We start from the raw sequence: 21,559 nt of genomic DNA, 5'->3' as shown, positions 1-21,559 counted from the left end.
AAAGAGAGTTATTCCCCTGAGGAACAGCCTCACCCTGGTGTGGACCGATCTCACTGTTAAAGTCTCATAACTCACATTCCTTATCTGTAGGTGGGACGTCAGTAGGGCGGCCCCACTGGTGGTGTTTCTCGTAAAGGTCTCTGTGGTCGGACACTTAGTCAAAGGTCAAACTCGTTTCGTGTGATAACAGGCCTTTCCACGGGAGATCCCTTTACCAAGGCCCTGATCTAAAGTAGTATATAGTGAATAGGGAGCTATTTAGGACACCCACGAACAAGTGTCTTCCTTTTTTGCAACTCTTGGCTCAGTAACAAAACACTTTGTAAGATAAAGCTAAAATAGACCAACCAAAAAAATCTGATTTGTAAACACAAATTGAAACCAAACATTATGAAATTCTATTTAGAGACAGAGATTTGTTGTTTGCACACCGAGATTCACTCTCAATTAACATGAAGTGCAAGCAAACTGATGCTAAGTGTCACGGATCCCTCCGGAACTGTGTCATTACGCACAGCTGGTCCCCATTCCCACTGATTGTAATTGTATAAATGTGCCCTTTGGTTTACCATTAGGCTGTCGATTTTTGTTCTAATGTCCGTTGGTCGTGTGAGTACCTGTGTGCTGTTGTTTTGGCTTTCGTGCCACTTGTATCACGCAGATGATTACGGGTCTCGTCCCGTGTGGTATCATTGTGCACTTGTGTATTTATTCGAGGTACTCCTTTTTTCGTTGTTTGGGTTTCAACCCTGTGTTTTGTGTACGTGTTTGTTTGGTCTTCGTCCCCGTGCCTTTACACGGCACGCTGTAATTTGGGTCAGTAGAAACCCAAATTACACATTCCTGCGCCTGTCTCCCGACCCTTTTAGACCGACGTGACACTAAGGAGGTCTGTCACAATGACCTGATCAATCTACCAACATGTATTCATGCAAAACAGTGTTCTAAATGGCATCCTATCCCCTACATAGTGCACTACATTAGGGCTCTGGTCAAAAGTAACGCGCGATATGGGGACTAGGGTGCCATACGGGATGTGGATGAGAGTCTGGATGCATCCATCTGTGTCTGTGAAAGTAACTGCGATTGAGGAGGGTGTCTTTATGATATACCATGGCTTGTCAGCGAGAGACATAAGGCTGCACTGTAAGCGTTTTCTCTGACAGCCAGTTGGGTTAGGGTGGTGCAGTTGAGCTGAAAAGTGGGTGTGGGCTAGCTTTGATTCCCACTTGTGTCAGCATGTCAGTCTGTGCTGTTCACTGGTGTCATTGTCAGGACTGGGTTTGTTTTTCTGGAAAACAAACTCCCACTGCCCTTAATTATGTTCCCCCAACACCGAAAGTTAAGAACCTTTTAAGTAAGATGTAGTGACGTGCTTAGAGGCTTGTGATTGTCCAGTGGGTGAACATTGTACTTGTAAAATAAACTTGGTTTGATTCAATAGAGAAAATACTGTCTGCTTCCAACTCACACTCTCAGACACACAGATCCCCTGAATGCAGCTCACTCTCCAGATCCCAATCACCTGTTCACACACCTGTATGTCGTTTACACACACTATTTAGTTCAGTTCTTTGCACCCCATCGTTGTGATGTTTTGTTACATGTTCTATTCGGAGCTCTGTTTTATTTCCGCGTTAGTCCTCCCGTGTATCGTAGTTTTTGGCCATCCTCACTAACGACACCTTGCCTATTCCCTGCCTGTACTTCTGCGTGTCAGATTTCCTGTCGTCAACCCCTTGCCTGATCTCCCGGACTACGTTATTAGCCTTTTCCCTGCCTGTACTGTTACCTTTTTGGCGTCCCTGTGTATGACCTTCTGCCTGCCCCTGGACCCAGCTACCTGCCTCCTCCTGTGGTCCTTAGCAGTAAACACCTGCTGCGCCCTGCGCTTGAAACCAGCTCTCTGTCTCCCATCGTATTCATTACAATTGTAAGGGGTGGACAGTTATGTATGTTGTAAACCACATGTCTGTGCAACACAGCATATGTGTCTATCCTACTGCTATAAAAACAATGACAGTGTGGTTTGGTTTGCTGCACAAGCTTCCTGTTAGAGGTTCTCTTCTCAGCGACAGTTTCCTGTGACAGGCGATTCCAATAATTTGTGTTTGATAAGGGCTTGGTGAAAGAAGGCCTCAAAACCTTAAAGATAGAATCACACACTGACATGTATAAATAATGCAATCGAGGAACATAATCTTATGAGGGAAAAAACTGGTTACAAATGAATGAAAGATACATCTCCAGATAAAAGAAAAAAAAAGAACACATTTTATTTTCGAATGTCTCCCTCTCATCCTGTGTGTGGGCTTCATGTGCCACTCATATCATCTCATTAAAAATAAATACAACCCCTCTCCATCTTTGTTGATATGATAAACCAGGATGCAAAACAAGTCACTTGACTAGAGTAGGCTACACTGGACAGTCTCTCACCTGCACTGACCAGGCCTGCTACTCTCTATTTTAAGGAACCATTAGTGTCTCTTTGTTTCACTCCATAGAGGGGAGGCACGAAGGGTAGGCACTTTCCCTCCCATCTAGTTAACGAGTGTGTGATTGAATTATTGTGTTCTAATCTGCGCTGTCTTTCATCCACTGTACTTTATTTCTGCGTGGGGTTATTTGGGGGTTTTGCAGACTCTTTGTTTAAGGACAGCCCTTCTTTCAATGTAATCTGTCACAGGGGAGAGGGGTGTGGTGTGTGTGTGTGTGTGTGTGTGTGTGTGTGTGTGTGTGTGTGTGTGTGTGTGTGTGTGTGTGTGTGTGTGTGTGTGTGTGTGTGTGTGTGTGTGTGTGTGCGTTTGCGTGCGTGCGTGCGTGCGCGCGCGTGCGTGCGTGTATTTGTTTGTGTGTGCATGCGTGTGTGTGCATGCATGCTTGCATCTTCATGTTCGTGTGTGTTTGTGTACCATAGCAGACATCACTCCCCACTCCAGGATGTGTGACTGTGACGTGGACGTGTCCTCGGAGCCCACCAGCCCCACACTCTACGGCGAGTCCTCTGACAAATACTACCATGTGGACCGCTGGCAGAAGCTCCGCACCGCCGTCCGCAAGCTGGAGTTCTGGGAGAACTTCACAGCCGAGCTCATCGGGAGCGGCTTCTTTTCCAAAGTCTACAAGGTACCTGGTCCCTCCCTAGCCATCTGTATTGAATGTAGGATGCATCCCAAATAGCACCCTATTACCTTTATAGTGCACTACTTTAGAACAGAGCCCTATGAGCAATGGTACCCCACTGTGTTTCAGCTAACATAACTTCCCCAATCTGCACTCTGTACAGAAGCAGAGCCAATGGAGGAGTATCATGGCATGCATTCAGATTTTGAAGCGGAATGGGCCTGGGGAGAAAGACAGATGGGATGATTACAGAATGAATCTATTAGTCTACTAGATTTGAACACTGGATGTTCTGAGTAGAGAGAACACTGCTGGAGATAATACTGGCCATTAATCTGTTTTATGTTATGTGATGATTTAATCACATTGAAATATGAATAGAATTGAGCAGTGCCAGTGAGATGGTGAGGTAGAACGTCAGAGGTCACTGTAAAACCATGGGGGCTATTCAGAATTAAAATGAGGGCAGTGTCAATTAATGGAGGTCTTAATGAATTTACCTGCAAAAACAGCTCTCTTCAGACACCTAACTGTTTATTTTTTTATTTTTTTTTACACCGTTACATGACTAGGTCTTGAGCAGGTCTTTTAGTGGTTAAAGGCCCAGGGCAGTCAAAAACTGGATTTCCTGTGTTTTATACATATTTCCACACTGTAAGGTTGGAATAGTACTGTGAGATTGTGGAAATTAGGATAATGCGCTTTCAGTGTAAGAGCTATTTGAAAAGATCGCCTGAAATTTCAGCCTGCTTTGGTGGGTTGGAGTTCTGGCCTTCCATGATGACATCACCATGCGGTAAATTAGTTAATAATAGACCAATAAGAAAAAGAGTTCCAAACCGCTCTGCCAATAACAGCAAATGTTCAGTTTTCCCTCCCCACTCAGACCACACCCAGACAGTTCTGGTAAAATTCTTGCTTGTGAAATTGCTCTTTGCTGAGATGCTATTTTTGTTTATTTTAATTGATAACAATCACAGTTAATTGAAAATTAACAATCACAGTTAATAACAATCACAGTTAATTGAAAAATATATGTTATTTATCTTTGTGTAGCTTAAGATCAATCAGTAAATCAATGTGCATGCAAAAACACACATATTGAAACAAACAATTCTAAAAATCAACCTACAATAGAGCATGCTGGGAAATATGATAATGACTGGCATAGTTTTTGATAGTCACGTAGTCCCATTCTACCCCTATGAAGTGGTTACACAAGGTGTGAAGGCGTAGTGTTTGTCCAAGCAATCTTATTAGCATTTTTTGTTTATTTTAATTGATAACAATCACAGTAAGGTCCTTAATTGTTGCCCAGAATGATTTGATATTGATATAAAAACGGCTGCATTGGACCTTTAAACTGTAAACCCTTGTCTGTTTCTCTCAGGTGATTCACAGTACGACCTGTAAGGTGATGGTGGTGAAGATATATAAGAATGACGTGGACCAGGATAGCATCGTGCGTGAGATCAGCCTACTGCAGAAGCTCTCCCATCCCAACATAGTCAGGTATTAGTCAGTTACTCACACCTTTTTGTGATGATCACTTATACATTTTGGTATATGTCCTTATTGATAACAATTGGAATGCAGGGAATGTATGCTTTGTCTACTATGTGGTGCAGTCAATGGCACAGGAATTGAATAGTTCAATTAGTTCAATTACCCCCCCTGAAGTGGTTAGATAAGCTGTGAAGGCATAGTTTCAGGTGGATATTATTAAATGCACCACAGAATCATGGCATACTGTATTATATCTGTATACTGTATTTACATATTTATATACACAAGCGTTTCGCTACACCCGCAATAACATCTGCTAAACATGTGTATGTGACAAATACAATTTGATTTGATTTGATTTATATTACACTGTACACTCAGAAATGTGTTCTTAAAGGGGCACATACGCTTGTCACTGTAGTACCTTAAGTTATAGGTACATAATTGTACCTTTGTAGTTCGTACCTTAAAAGTGCCAATAGTGTACCTTAGGGAACAAGGTAGTACAGGCACAAAAGCGTACCTTTGGAAAAGTACAAATCTGCTTGTTTAGGGTACCACCACAATGACAAAGCCATTTGTTCCTTTTAAATGGCAAAAAGTGGGTGTTGTTTTAACACTGTAGGGTGTATTTACCTCTAAAACATTTTTGAGGGTATTGTTTTAACACTGTAGGGTGTAAAGGATTTTTCCCAGTGTGCCTTTCAGGTAAACATTTTTGTTTACCCTAACAGTGGTCTCAAACTTTTGGTTTGCAGGCCACATTGGGCAAGTCACATTATGTTGTCTTGTAAAGTGATATGTAATTCCAATTGGAATACAGGCAGAGTTAGGATATCCCAAAATGTGAAGTTTTAATCACCAACAACATGTATTTAGAATGACTGCCAAGGTAGGACAAATTGATAAATGAGACTACCTAAACCATCTAAAAGGGAACAACCATCTCTGTAACAGGCCCAACTACTAACAGATTGGATTAGTTTAGAAAAATATATGTTATTTATCTTTGTGTAGCGTAAGATCAATCAATCAATCAATCAATCAGTCAATCAATGTGCATGCAAAAACACATATTGAAACAAACAATTCTAAAAATGAACCTACAATAGAGCATGCTGGGAAATATGATAATGATTGGCATGGTTTTTGATAGTCACGTAGACCCGTTCTACCCCTATGAAGTGATTACATAAGGTGTGAAGGCATAGTGTTTGTCCAAGCAATCTTATTAGCCTTTTTGCAAGGTCACAGTATCAGTGGGTATCAAACAGCACAGTTTATCTGCTGATGTCAGAGCATAGAGAGCTGTGATAAAAGCGAATCTGAGTCCAGTACAATATGTACCTGGCACAGACAGGCCATCCATCCCTCTGTGAGTGGGCACTACTCAAACAAGGATGTGAAAACATTGCCTTCCTCAGACACAGTGGTTGAATCCCAAATGGGACCCTATTACCCATAAAGTGCCCCTTTTATTTTACCAGGGCCCATATGGTGCCATTTGGGACAAACTCACTGTGTTTGAGGAAGGCAATGTTCTCAGGCTCCGACGTCAGAGCAATATAATAAAATGGAGACTGACTTGTTGATGTAATTAGTAATAACCTTTCAGTGAAGGATGGTGTTTTTAGGTTGTTAATCTCGGCAGCCCAGGCGAGTTTCTCGACATTTTGTCTGTCCACAAGAGATGCTGCTTAGAAGGTCAGCATCCCAGAGTCGCCTCTTCACTGTTGACGTTGAGACTGGTGTTTTGCTGGTACTATTTAATGAAGCTGCCAGTTGAGGACTTGTGAGGCGTCTGTTTCTCAAACTAGACACTCTAATGTACTTGTCTTCTTGCTCAGTTGTGCACCGGGGCCTCCCACTCATCTTTCTATTTTGGTTAGAGCCAGTTTGCGCTGTTCTGTGAAGGGAGTAGTACACAGCATTGTACAAGATCTTCAGTTTCTTGGCAATTTCTCACATGGAATAGCCTTCACTTCTCAGAACTAGAATAGACTGACAAGTTTCAGAAGAAAGTTCTTTGTTCCTGGACATTTTGAGCCTGTAATCGAACCCACAAATGCTGATGCTCCGTATACTCAACTAGTATAAAGTAGGCCCGTTTTATTGCTTCTTTAATCAGGACAACAGTTTTCAGCTGTATTCTAATGATCAATTAGCCTTCTGAAATGATAAACTTGGATTAGCTAACACACCGTGCCAATAGAACACAGGAGTGATGGTTGCTGATAATGGGCCTCTGTACGCCTATGTAGATATTCCATTAAAAATCAGCCGTTTACAGCTACAATAGTCATTTACAACATTAACAATGTCTACACTGTATTTCTGATCAATTTGATGTTATTTCAATGGACATTTTATTTAGCTTTTCTTTCAAAAACAAGGAAATTTGTAAGTGACCCCAAACTTTTGAACGGTAGTGTATATTCTGAATTCCATTATGTTTCCCCATTATAATTCTGTTGTTGTCATTCGTTTTAGGTACCTGGGGATCTGTGTGAAAGAAGATAAACTCTACCCTATTTTAGAGGTGATTGTTACTTTCTCCACCTTGGATTCACATGACATGTTCACACTCTAATGTCTATTTCTGAGTCATGTACTGTACATATGCACACAATTAGGAAAACAACCTCTCATTCAACGTCAACAAAACAAAGGAGATGATCGTGGGCATCCACATCGAAGGGACAGCAGTGTGGAAGGTGGAAAGTTTTAAGTTCCTCGGCGTACACATCACCAACAAACTGAAATGGTCCACTCACACAGACAGTGTGGTGAAGAAGGCGCAACAGAAATTTGGCTTGTCACCCAAAACCCTGACAAACTTTTACAGATGCACAATCGAGAGCATCCTGTCGGGCTGTATCACAGCCTGGTACAGCAACTACACTGCCCTCGACTGCAAGGCTCTCCAGAGCGTGGTGCGGTCTGCACAATGCTTCTCCGTGGGCAAACTGCCTGCCCTCCATGACACCTACAGCACCCGATGTCACAGGAAGGCCAAAAAGATCGTCAAGGACAACAACCACCCGAGCCACTGCCTGTTCATACCTCTACCATCCAGAAGGCGAGGTCAGTACAGGTGCATCAAAGCTGGGACCGAGAGAATGAAAAACAGCTTCTATCTCAAGGACATCAGACTGCTAAACAGCAATCACTAACTCAGAGAGGCTGCTGCTTACATTGAGACCCAATCACTGGCCACTGTAATAAATGGATCACTAGTCACTTTATACAATGCACTCTAAATAATGCCACTTTAATAATGTTTACATATCTTACATTACTCATATCACATGTATATACTGTATTTTATACCATCTATTTCACCTTGCCTATGCTGCTCAGCCATCGCTGATTCATATACTTGCATGTATATATTCTCATTCACCCCTTTAGATTTGTGTGTATTAGGTAGTTGTTGGGGAATTGTTAGAATACTTGTTAGATATTACTGCACTGTCGGAACTAGAAGCACAAGCATTTCGCTAAACTCGCATTAACATCTGCTAACCATGTGTATGTGACAAATAGCATTTGATTTGATATGCAAAAGTACATGGACACCCCTTGAAATGGGCACACGGCCATGCAATCTCCATAGACAAACATTGGCAGTAGAATGGACTTACTGAAGAGCTCAGTGACTTTCAACGTGGCACCGTCATAGGATGACACCTTTCGAAAAAGTTAGTTTGTCAAATCTCTGCCCTGCTAGAGCTGCCCCAGCCAACTATAAGTGCTGTTATTGTGAAGTGGAAACATATAGGAACAACAACGGCTCAGCCTCGAAGTGGTAGGCCACACAAGCTCACAGAATGGGACCGCCGAGTGCTGAAGCACATAGCGCGTAAAAATCATCTGTCCTTGGCGGATGCAACACTCAATACCAAGTTCCAAACTGCCTCTGGAAGCAACATCAGCACAAGAACTGTTCGTCGGGAGCTTCATGAAATGGGTTTCCATGGCCGAGCAGACGCACACAAGCCTAAGATCACCATGTGCAATGCCAAGCGTCGGCTGGAGTCGCGTAAAGCTCACCACTATTGGACTCTGGAGCAGTGGAAACGTGTTCTCTGGAGTGAATAATCACGCTTCACCATCTGGCAGTCTGACAGACGAATTTGGGTTTGGCGGATGCCAGGAGAACACTACCTGCCCGAATGCATAGTGCCAACTGTAAAGTTTGGTGGAGGAGGAATAATGGTCTGGGGTTTTTAATGGTTCGGGCTAGCATACTATGACATTCTACATGATTCTGTGCTTTCAACTTTGTGGCAACAGTTTGGGGAAGGCCCATTCTTGTTTCAGCATGACAATGCCCCTGTGCACAAGGCAAGGTCCATACAGAAATGGTTTGTCGAGATCGATGTGGAAGACCTTGACTGGCCTACACAGAGCCCTGACCTTAACCCCATCAAAACCTTTGGGATGAATTGGAACGCCAACTGCAAGCCAGGCCTAATCGCCAAACATCAGTGCCTGACCTCACTAATGCTCTTGTGGCTGAATGGAAACAAGTCCCCGCACCAATGTTCCAACATCTAGTGGAAAGAAGAGTGGAGGCTTTTATAGCAGCAAATTGACGACCAACTCCATACTAATGCCCATGATTTTGGAATGAGATGTTCGACGAGCAGGTGTCCACATACTTTTGGTCATGTGTATATAAGGTTGGGTTGTGTGTCTGTGTGAGTGAGCCCCTTCATCTGGGAAAATATGGCCTGCAGCAGCCAAAACATGTTGGTTTTTCAATAAAGAAGCAGTTTTATCAACTTCCAAGAATTTCCTCTTCACTTCAGTTTGCTACTCAATTCATTCACATTGGTTGGAGAGTAAAGTAGTGGCAGTGTTCCTTTTCCTTTGAACTTAAACCTAGTAAGTGAGTAAGTGAGGCTGATTGGTCTCTTGGTCTGTTCTCAGTTTGTTATTGGGGGCTGATGGGTTGTTTATATGTTGCAGTACGTGAGTGGGGGCTGTCTGGAAGAGCTGTTAGCCAGGAAGGATGTGTCTCTGTGCTGGAGGGAGAAGGTGGACCTGGCCTGTGACATCACCAGGGGAATGATCTACCTGCACTACAAGAACATCTATCACAGGGACCTCAACTCCAAGGTACAGTAGACCAGGGACCTCAACTCCAAGGTACAGTAGACCAGGGACCTCAACTCCAAGGTACAGTAGACTAGGGACCTCAACTCCAAGGTACAGTAGACCAGGGACCTCAACTCCAAGGAACAGTAGACCAGGGACCTCATTCCAAGGTACAGTAGACCAGGGACCTCAACTCCAAGGTACAGTCGACCAGGGACCTCAACTCCAAGGTACAGCAGGTCAGGGACCTCAACTCCAAGGTACAGTAGACCGGGGTCTTCAACTTCAAGGTACAGTAGACCAAGGACCTCAAATCCAAGGTACAGTAGACCAGGTTCCTCAACTCCAAGGTACAGTAGACCAGGGACCTCAACTCCAAGGAACAGTAGATTAGGGATCTCAACTCCAAGGTACAGTTGACCAGGGACCTCAACTCCAAGGAACAGTAGATCAGGGACCTCAACTCCAGAGTACAGTAGACCAGGGACCTCAACTCCAAGGAACAGTAGATTAGGGATCTCAACTCCAAGGTACAGTAGACCGGGGTCCCCAACTCCAAGGTACAGTAGACCAGGGACGTCACTGAAAAAAGGAAAACTGCACGCACATCTAATTGTAGATTATTGTCGTATTTGTGGTGCATAGACCAAAAGGTAACCATTTATGAACAGGAACAGTAGAAAGGTCCACACTCAGGAAAAACAGTAGGAGATGTCATCTCACACACTGGCTGTCACTGAACTGGCATCCTATTCCCTATATAGTGCACTACTTTTGGCGTGGCAACAGCCATTGACTACTCTCTTTGACGTCAGGTAAACCCCTACTCTTACGTCAAACGTTTGCAACATCAGTGCTGTGGCATAATGTAGTGATCCCACTGGCTGGTCTCCATTGTAAAAGAGGTCTCCTGATCTCCTGAATAAATAAAGGTTAAATATTTTTTTTTTTGCTGTTGTGGACAATGCAGGATAAGGTTGAATTGTGGCTTATTCAGTAGTCAGACTGAAGCCGAGGATAACTCTGTCCCATGTGGAGAAGACAGCAGCGTAGAAAAATCATTTGACTCTCTCTCCCGGTTGCCAGGTTCCACAGAAGTGCAGGTCAGTTATGTTATGCAGAGGAGCCAAGCAACAAGCACAGTCCATTGTCATGCTAATGTCCTCCCACTCTGAGCGGTGTTATTGTACACACACGCAGACATGTACACACACATGAACGCACACACACACAGGGTTGGGGAGTAATTGATTACATGTAATCGGTTACTAAAAACCTGTAACTATAATCAGTTATGTTACCAGCACACACAAAAATAGCCAATTACAGATACTTTCGAAAAACGAAATGATTACTTAATGGATTACTTTTAAATTCAGAAAGGATGTTTGCGAGAGAAACAAATACATTATGACACCTTTCTGTTTTCTTAATGATATTCAATACAGCCAGAGACCACTATGATGAAATACCAAATGCGTTTGATGGGTCTTTTTTGTCTTCTTCTGGTGCCTCTTAAGGGGAAAGTAATCAGATGACTTTACTAAATGTGGGTAATCCAAAATGTATGTTACTGTTTACAATTTTGGACAGGTAATTAGTAACCATAACAGATTACATTTAGAAAGTAACCTACCCAACTCTGCACACACACGCATGCACAAACGCACATCCAGCCAGCCAGTCTCGCTTAGTCTGGGAAAGTAGGATCAGTGAATCAATAGTAGAGGAACCGTCACCCATATATTTTCTCTCTTTCTCTCTCTCTCTCTCTCTGCACAAGTCTTCACAGCGAACCCTCTCTTTCTCCCTCGCTGCTCTAACACTGGGAACACTGATGGTGACACTGGCGTGTTCCATATTGACGTTTAGCACGTCACCCAGGAAGACAATCCATTTTGCTCTGGTCTCAATGGTGGCCTTTTACCGGAAACGAATTTGTGTTTCTGCAACATAATACTGTTGTTTTTTCCCCCGCTAGATCCCCCCCACCGGTATCGTTAGAGCTGGCACTAGGATGCAAACATCTATCTTATGACCAACAAACAATTGCTTTCTTTCACAATTACAGAGTCTTTCAAAAGAGCACTGTAAGGATGTATGACAGAAGCATATAGACAAGACGAGGCATCTTCTCATGTGCAATCTATTTAAATCGTGAAAGACGGGACTTCCACGCCTATAAATAGCAAAGGATCCAAGCCAGACATGCAAGGTCATTCACTACGTCCAATAAGACATGTGCAGTGTATTTTCTGAAGAGGTAATGTTAGGTTAAACCAATCACTGCTTCAGTTAGAGACATGAGGTTTGGCTGCACAGCGCAGGGCTTCTGACATCTCTCCTGTAGAAGCAGTCATTACAGTGTAAAATGACCAGGGTAAGGAAAGGCATGGTGGATGCAATTGCAAACATAGATCATTTTAGTGAGCTTTACAAGTGAGCTTTACATGAGTAACTGGAATCCAGAGTTAGCTCTGAAGGTCAAATGGCACCCTATCCACTATAGTGCACTACTGGGATCATAGGGCTCTGGTCAAAAGGAATGCACTGTATATGGAATAGGGGTACCATTTGGGACACAGCCTTGGTTGCAGTTCATGCCAATTCCTCAGAGTTCCAGTGGCACAGACCTTTTTTATTTCCCCTCAAACTCTCCATTCTAAATCTGTTCCTTTCTTTGGCTCTGGGGTGAGGGCCCATGCTAAGTTTAGCGGTCAGGTCTGGTGCTTGGAGCGATCTCCAGATAATAACAGGCTACTGAATGGAAACGCTGGAGCGGGAGAGAGAGCTTGTGGCTCCCTCTATAATGGGATCCAGATGCTTAGAGGATGTCAGCCAACAGGGCCCTCCCTCACTCCCTCCCTCCCTCCGCCTGCTTTCCCTCATCAGCAGTTCCTGCTCTGCTCCACACCCCTGTCTGCCTGCCTGCCTGCCTTTCTGCTTGCCTGTCTCTCTTGGGCTGTCTCTGCTCCACACCCCTGCCTGTCTGCCTTTCTGTCTCTCTTGGGCTGTCTCTGCTCCACACCACCGTCTGCCTGTCTGTCTGCTTGCCTGTCTACCTGCCTTCTTATTACCGACTTGCCTCTCTTCCTGACTCTCTCTCCGCCTGCCTGTCTGTCTGCCTTTCTACACCCTAACCGCTCTGCCAGCCTGACTGTCTCTCGGCCTGTCTGCCTTTCTGCCCTGCTTGCCTGTCTCCCTGTCTGCCTGTCTGCCTACCTATATTGCTGTCTGTCTGCTTGCCTGCCCTGCCTGACTGACTGTCTCTTTGCCTGCCGGCCTGTCTTACTGCTTGCCTGTCTCTCTGCCTGCCTGTCTACCTGTCAGCCTGTCTGCCTGTCAGCCTGCCTGCCTACCTGTCTCTCTACCTGTCAGCCTGCCTGCCTGTCTCTTTACCTGCTCGGCTTATGTAACCACTCCACTATTGAATCTTGGGTCCTCTATAGTAGCTTACCTACTGTTACGGAGCCCAGGCCCCAGTCATCTCCCATGCACTCTCTCCACACTTACAATAAATAGTCTGCTATGGTAATCACCACCGAACACACAGTTGGGCTTTGTTCTCTGTAAGCATAGATGCCAAAGCAGGTGGATTGTCACCTCTGTAGCCCACCAACAGATCCCAGGTCAGAACTGAATCATTTAGCATGGTGGGGAGGTGATGAGTGCAGATTCCATTGAGTCAGGCTATTTAAAAGTGTCTGGTCTGGGTTATCCCCTTCATAATGGCTTCGTCCCAAACGGCACCCATATTTCCTAGACCAGAACCCTATGGGGCACATACAGTTATATCTGCTTATACTACAGAGAGAATTAAGAGTCGTTCCATGACATGTCTGTCATCACGTTTTTCTCAGCATTCAAAACGCCTGATTTGATTTGCTCAGGTAGCTAAAGCATCAAGTAGACCTACAGACAAGTGTAATGTTGAACACGTCAGGTTCATGTGTGAGATTCCAAGGCAGAGAATGTTCAGTTGAGTTGTCTGTATATTCAGACACATTTGCTTTAGTTTGATGATTGCCGTGATCGTACTATAACAGTGTTACACTACCCTCTGCTGGCAAGCAGATGTCAAAACAGAAATGCTTAATGGTGGCAGGACTTCTGTATTGGAAAAAAAGGGACTGAATGAAATCTCCTTAATATGACATGTTGTTTATTTGGCTGGATCTAGCCATGTCATGTTGAAATGTCTTGGCATACTGGTGTGTATTGGGGAAAGTCATTTTCTATATGGTATATATTGATACATGTTATTGGTATATTGATGTGTATACTGTAGTCCAGTGTGGCATTGCCAGGGTTGGGTGTTCAATTCCCACTGGGCCACCCATGTGAAAAAGTATGCAGACACTACTGTAAGTCACCTTGGATAAAAGTGTCTGCTTAATTGCATAAAGTAACCTCCAAAATGATTGGCACCCTTAATAAAGATTAGCAAAAAAAATACTGTATAAAAGAAATAATAGAAATACTGAGCTATATTGTATACTCAAACAATAAAAACAAAAAATTATATACTAATACAATTGCTCAGAGAAAGATATTTTGTTCGACAACAAGTCATATTTTTCTCGCTCAGAAAGATAGGGATCAAACTTATTGGCACCGTCGTTTTCAATACATTGTGCATTCTCCTCTTGTAAGGATAATGGCACCGAGCCCTATTCTATAATGTTTTATGATTGGAGAAACATGCCAGATTCTTGATATCATTTGGTCGGCACTTATGGACTGCCCTCTTCAATTCAAACCACATGGGATAGACATAGCAAAATGTAGATTTCATTGTGGATGTTGATGTGTGCTTGGGGTCAATGTCTTGCTGGAAGATCCACTTGTTGCCAAGTTTCAGCCTCCTGGCAGAGGCAACCAGGTTTTTTGGCTAACATTTCCTGGTACTTTGTAGAGTTCACGATGCCGTTGACCTTAATTTGAGCCCCAGGACCAGTGGATGCAAAATCGCCTCATAACACCAAATATCCACCAACATATTTTACAGTAGGCATGAGGTTCATTTCTGCACATGCATCTTTCTTTTGACACCAAACCCACCACTGTTGTGCGTGGACAAAGACCTCTATTTTTGTCTCATATGACCATATCACCTGGTTCCCATCCAAGTGCCACAGCCAATGCATTAAATAGTTTTTTTTCCCTCATCAATCTACACACAATAACCCATAATGACAAAACAAAAACATTTTTTTAGAAATGTTTGCTAATAAAATGAAAAATAAACAGAAATATGACATTTACATAAGTATTCAGACCCTTTACTCAGTACTTTGTTGAATCACCTTTGGCAATGATTACAGCATCGAGCCATCTTGGGTATGACGCTACAAGCTTGGCACACCTGTATTTGGGAAGTTTTTCACCTTCTCTGCAGATCCTCTCAAGCTGTGTCAGGTTGCTGCACAGCTATTTCCAGGTCTCTCCAGAGATGTTTGGTCGGGTTCAAGTCCAGGCTCTGGCTGGGCAACTCAAGGACATTAAGAAACTTGTCCCGAAGCCACTCCTGCATTGGCTTGGCTGTGTGCTTAGGGTCGTTGTCCTGTTGGAAGGTGAACCATCGCCCCAGTCTGAGGTCCTGAGTGCTCTGGAGCAGGTTTTCATCAAGAATCTCTCTGTACTTTGCTCTGTTCATCTTTGCTAAATTCTTACTAGTCTCCCAGTTCCTGCCGCTTAAAAACTTCCCAACAGCATGATGCTGCCACCACCATACTTCACCGTAGGGTTGGTACCAGGTTTCCTCCAGATGTGACGCTTGGCATTCAGCTCAAAGAGTTCAATCTTGATTTCATCAGACCAGAGAACCTTGTTTATCATGGTCTGAGAGTCTTTAAGGGTCTTTTGGCAAACTCCAAGCGGGCTGTCATGAGCCTTTTACTGAGGAGTGGCTTCCGTCTGTCCACTCTAACATAAAGGTCTGATTGGTGGAGTGCTGCAGAGATGGTTGTCCTTCTGGAAGGTTCTCCCATCTCCACAGAAGAACTCTGGAGCTCTGTCAGAGTGACCATCGAGTTCTTGGTCACCTCCTCGACCAAGGGCCTTGTCCCCCGATTTCTCAGGAAGAGTCTTGGTGGTTCCAAACTTCTTCCATTTAAGAATGATGGAGGCCACTGTGTTCTTGGGGACCTTCAATGCTGCAGACATTTTTTGCTACGCTTCCCCAGATCTGTGCCTCGACACAATCCTGTCTTTGAGCTCTACAAACAATTCCTTCAACCTCATGGCTTGGGTTTTTGCTCTGACATGCACTGTCAACTCCGGGACCTTATATAGAAAGGTGTGTGCCTTTCCAAATCATGTCCAATCAATTGAATTTACAACAGGTGGACTCCAATCAAGTTGTAGAAACATCTCAAGGATGATCAATGGAAACGGGATGCACCTGAGCTCAATTTCGAGTCTCATAGCAAAGGTGTCTGAATACTTATGTAAATAAGGTATGACATTTTTTTTTGTTTATACATTTGCAAAAATGTCTAAACCTGTTTTCGCTTTGTCATTATGGGGTATTGTGTGTAGATTGCTTTATTTATTTGATCAATTTTAGAATAAGGCTGTAACATTACAGAATGTGGAAAAGGTCTAGGGGTCTGAATACTTTCCGAAGGCACTGTATACTCACATATGATTTCTTACGTCTGTCTCTGCAGAACTGTCTGATCCGTGTGACAGCGCGGGGCAGGGAGGCCCTAGTCACAGACTTTGGCCTGGCCAGAGAGGTGGTGGAGCTGCCGGTTAAAGACCCAGAGAGGAAGCTCTCCCTGGTGGGATCTGCCTTCTGGATGGCCCCGGAGATGCTTCGCGGGGAACCCTACGACCGGAAGGTATACATGCCACCAAGACCCTTCATTGGCTAAGATGTGGTTAAGAACACTCTTTTGGAGGCTAACGGAAAGATTCAGGTTTTTTTCTTCATTTTCTCGTTGTTTGAACACAGCTCATTGTTGGTTGGATGATTGGTATGTGGGTCTGTGTTGTCACCAGGTGGACGTATTCTCCTTTGGGATTGTGCTCTGTGAAATACTGGCAAGGATCCCTGCAGACCCAGAGATTCTACCAAGAACCCAGGTAAAGCTCAACTCTGTATTCACCTTATGCACGACCGTACAGTGAAAAAGCTTTGTTCATTTTGATATACACTCACACAAACACACATACTGAATAGAGAGCTGCAGGAGACATACAGCACAACTGGACATAGATCCAGGTTTTCTGCCGTGTACCCTGTGTGGAAGCTCTGCCGTATGCACCATGTGTAATGTCTGCTGTGCATGTGCGTGTTTGACAGGACTACGGCCTGGATGTGAGTGCGTTTAGGGAGCTGGCGAGCGGGTGTCCTCAGCGCGTGTTGGAGCTGGCAGCCAGCTGCTGTCTGGTGAGTAGACACAGTGCAGTATACTTTACAGTACAGTTCATGGCTGCCTACAGATACAGTATACTTTACTGTAGTAGATACAGAATTAGGTACCATAACTTTACTGTAGTGAACGTTACATGGCTGCTTACAGCCCGATGACCAGTATAGAGCCCTAGCTATGTGTAAACTTAAATGAAAAGCCAAAATCTCTTTGTCTCTGGTCTGATGCCAGACAGACTTCATATGTCAGAAGTAGTATTTCAGGACCCACATTCACAAAGCAGTAGGAGTGCTGATCTAGGATCAGGTCTTTCCTGTCCATTTATTACATTTACATTACATTTAAGTCATTTAGCAGACGCTCTTATCCAGAGCGACTTACAAATTGGTGCATTCACCTTATGATATCCAGTGGAACAACCACTTTACAATAGTGCATCTAAATCTTTTAAGGGGGGGGGGGGGTTAGAAGGATTACTTTATCCTATCCTAGGTATTCCTTAAAGAGGTGGGGTTTCAGGTGTCTCCGGAAGGTGGTGATTGACTCCGCTGTCCTGGCGTCGTGAGGGAGCTTGTTCCACCATTGAGGTGCCAGAGCAGCGAACAGTTTTGACTGGGCTGAGCGGGAACTGTGCTTCCTCAGAGGTAGGGGGGCCAGCAGGCCAGAGGTGGATGAACGCAGTGCCCTTGTTTGGGTGTAGGGCCTGATCAGAGCCTGAAGGTATGGAGGTGCCGTTCCCTTCACAGCTCCGTAGGCAATCACCATGGTCTTGTAGCGGATGCGAGCTTCAACTGGAAGCCAGTGGAGAGAGCGGAGGAGCGGGGTGACGTGAGAGAACTTGGGAAGGTTGAACACCAGACGGGCTGCGGCGTTCTGGATGAGTTGTAGGGGTTTAATGGCACAGGCAGGGAGCCCAGCCAACAGCGAGTTGCAGTAATCTAGACGGGAGATGACAAGTGCCTGGATTAGGACCTGCGCCGCTTCCTGTGTGAGGCAGGGTCGTACTCTGCGAATGTTGTAGAGCATGAACCTACAGGATCGGGTCACCGCCTTGATGTTAGTGGAGAACGACAGGGTGTTGTCCAGGATCACGCCAAGGTTCTTAGCACTCTGGGAGGAGGACACAAGGGAGTTGTCAACCGTGATGGCGAGATCATGGAACGGGCAGTCCTTCCCCGGGAGGAAGAGCAGCTCCGTCTTGCCGAGGTTCAGCTTGAGGTGGTGATCCGTCATCCACACTGATATGTCTGACAGACATGCAGAGATGCGATTCGCCGCCTGGTTGTCAGAAGGGGGAAAGGAGAAGATTAATTGTGTGTCGTCTGCATAGCAATGATAGGAGAGACCATGTGAGGATATGACAGAGCCAAGTGACTTGGTGTATAGCGAGAATAGGAGAGGGCCTAGAACAGAGCCCTGGGGGACACCAGTGGTGAGAGCGCATGGTGCGGAGACAGATTCTCGCCACGCCACCTGGTAGGAGCGACCTGTCAGGTAGGACGCAATCCAAGCGTGGGCCGCGCCGGAGATGCCCAACTAGGAGAGGGTGGAGAGGAGGATCTGATGGTTCACAGTATCAAAGGCAGCAGATAGGTCTAGAAGGATGAGAGCAGAGGAGAGAGAGTTAGCTTTAGCAGTGCGGAGAGCCTCCGTGACACAGAGAAGAGCAGTCTCAGTTGAATGCCCAGTCTTGAAACCTGACTGATTAGGATCAAGAAGGTCATTCTGAGAGAGATAGCAGGAGAGCTGGCCAAGGACGGCACGTTCAAGAGTTTTGGAGAGAAAAGAAAGAAGGGATACTGGTCTGTAGTTGTTGACATCGGAGGGATCGAGTGTAGGTTTTTTCAGAAGGGGTGCAACTCTCGCTCTCTTGAAGACGGAAGGGACGTAGACATTTATCTTAAAGACTGATCCTAGATCAGCACTCCTACTCTGAGTCGGTTTGTGTATACAGGCTCTGATTTTGTTTTAAACCCCAGACAAGACCCGGTACTGATCCTTATGTTTCCTCTGTGTTTTCAGATGGAGTCCTTCAGGAGGCCGGCATTCATAGAGCTGCTGGATGAACTGGGGGAGATTGCTGAGACTCTTGAGCCGCCCCCTAACCCGCCCCCTAACTCAGAACAGACCACTGGGTGAGCAGCCTGGGCTGGCCTGGTCTGGCCGAAGCCCCCTGCCCACCCATCAATCTGGAGGAAGTTCTGTACTTATATATGGGCTGAATCCCAAATGGCACTCTGTTCCTTGTATAGTGTACTACTTTTGACCAGGGCCCTTTAGAGAATAGGGTGCCATTTGGGACACAACAACAACAGACAGCTGCGCAGGGCCAGGGGACAGAGTTCCCCAGGATGACCTCTCTATAGGGGCTGACCTCTATGTCTGTGCCTACCTACACTGCACCTATAGATGTGTCGGTGCGTGGATCCACAACTTTCAAATTAAAGACTGGTGGATTGACGAATGGAAAAGACTATATGTGTCTTCTTGAAGAGAGGGTTTCTTCGGAAGCTGGAAGGCTTTACTTAACCAGTTCCACACACTTTGTGTGTAGTTGAATATTTTACCTAAGGGGGATAGCAGTTGGGCATCATTTTGTTTAGCGGCATGTCTCACCTTATTTCAACGTTCTTTCCTTAAATTCATCTAATATTTCTACTTTTTGTTTGTTGTTGTTTATGACAGTATTTTGTGTTGACGATACAGACATGAATCTGTTGATGTCTTTCCTTCCAGCGTTGTTTTCTATTGTCTATCTAGCTCAAGTTTCTATTGTTTATTCGACTCTACCTAAATGACCAGACGCTAGAGAGACGTCATGTTCAACACTCCATGTCACCTCTTCTCAGACATGAAATTGCCTCAGTTCAGTTAGCTGCGCTGTGAATAGAGATGTTGTTGTTCACAGCCTACAAGGAGCTCAACAAAGACCTCCCCACGGCCCTGATTCTGACCTGCTGCCGTCAGTCCAGCTAGCTAGCACAACGCGGACGGCCGGCTGACGCCAGTGGGTGGGCACACAATGTAACAGAGTTTGATTCGTAACCTCACACCTCAGCTTGAAATGTCTCTACGCGTGCTATCAAATTGGTACTTTTTCTATTGGCTACTGTTAAGCAAACACAGTGACGCTTTACATACAGTAGATAGGTCTAACATTAGCTACTATTCAGTAATACTCAATTCATTGTCCCTGAGCTCACTCTACCTGGCCGAAGATCTTATTTCAATAGATTTTGAAAAGTGCTGACACGTAGGAAAGTCAGCCAATAACAACTTTCTGTGAGAACTTTCCAGTGAAGTCAATGCTCTTGCCAAGTGACCAGTATTTACCAGTGAGTGTGTGCCCGTCTCAATCTGATGTTTCAAGTATCACTTGAAGAGTAGAGATATATTTTATTAGCTTTTGTTGTTGTAAAAAATTATATTTTTATTGAGCTATTTTTTTTTTTAAATCATATCAAATAATAGTTCAAATTGAACAATCTAGACATTCCTCCTGTCATAAAACTTTTTTCGAATTTTAGGTTTTTAAAATATTATTAAATATCCCCTCCTCCTCTGCTCTGGCAGGTCTTTGTGATATTCTATGAAGGAAGTTCTTACTTTATTTGGACTTTGTGCACCATTACTCTGAAAAGCTAAAGACATTTGTAAGAAATGAAAAATAGGCATTTAAAGAAAAAAAGTGATATTTGAAACATGTACATGTATTTTACAAATGAATTGCTTCTTTCAATAAAAGTTTTTTCTAGTACAGAGTAAGATTGAGTCGTGTTTGGCATAGATTGGATCTTACATCGTCAATGGTGGTCTAGGTCCAGAATTGTAACTACTGTATTGTAACTACTGTAACTACTGTATTGTAACTACTGTAACTACCAACTTGTTAGGGGGTCAGACGTGGCTTTGCTTTCATGTTTGGTTACCTTGGCAACTCCACACCTCCTCGGCTGTTCTTGACCATGCTAATCAGATTTCAGACTGGCCCTAAGCTCTTTGAAGCCTGGTCATTGGCGTAGTCAATTTACAAAGTGATTATGATGTACTGTACGTAACATCTTTATCTGAAACATCTGGGTCATGCAAAACGTTTTGAAACTGAAATTAGCTCGCATTTTCAGGTGGTACCTCCCTGCCTACTGAGCATGGTCCTAGTATCTGGTCTGACTGTTCTCTTCCTGTTCTTCACGTCCTGTTGTGTGAACAAACAAGCTGCATCCCTCTATAGTGCACTACTTTTGACCAGAGCCCCATGGGCCGGTGTCCTATGGGCGGGTGTCAAAAGTAGTGCACTATAAAGGGAATAGGGTGCCATGTGTGAACAACAGCAAGTCATACAAGGCCCATTTTCTCTCCAGGTGAGCTGTTAATGAAGAGGTCATGTTAGTGTCACACTAGGGAAGAGGCAGCTGTGCTGTTAGAGCTGCCCATCATTCAGATGG

At 44.4% G+C, this 21,559-nt stretch overlaps 1 protein-coding gene across 2 annotated transcripts in view; it reads left to right on the top strand.

Moving 5' to 3' along the window:
* Window positions 1-20,879, top strand: part of LOC100195200 (dual specificity testis-specific protein kinase 2) — a 30,219-nt gene extending 9,340 nt beyond the window's left edge. The window contains exons 3-10 of one of the 2 annotated variants that reach the window (XM_014171023.3): window positions 2,924-3,129; window positions 4,517-4,638; window positions 7,123-7,171; window positions 9,607-9,756; window positions 16,407-16,580; window positions 16,741-16,824; window positions 17,045-17,131; window positions 19,137-20,879. In XM_014171023.3, the coding sequence (XP_014026498.1) occupies window positions 2,924-3,129; window positions 4,517-4,638; window positions 7,123-7,171; window positions 9,607-9,756; window positions 16,407-16,580; window positions 16,741-16,824; window positions 17,045-17,131; window positions 19,137-19,253 (989 nt within the window). In that variant the 3' untranslated portion in view covers window positions 19,254-20,879. Of the gene's footprint in view, window positions 1-2,920; window positions 3,130-4,516; window positions 4,639-7,122; window positions 7,172-9,606; window positions 9,757-16,406; window positions 16,581-16,740; window positions 16,825-17,044; window positions 17,132-19,136 lie in introns of both variants that reach the window. The other variant, XM_014171022.3, reaches the window with a different exon arrangement.
* Window positions 20,880-21,559: the final 680 nt, after the last annotated feature.

The sequence above is a fragment of the Salmo salar genome, chromosome 24 (genome assembly GCF_965601325.2).
Source record: "Salmo salar chromosome 24, fSalSal1, whole genome shotgun sequence".
Taxonomy (NCBI): domain Eukaryota; kingdom Metazoa; phylum Chordata; class Actinopteri; order Salmoniformes; family Salmonidae; genus Salmo; species Salmo salar.
Note: the sequence above shows the minus strand (reverse complement) of the source record. Positions and strands in the feature narration are given on the sequence as shown.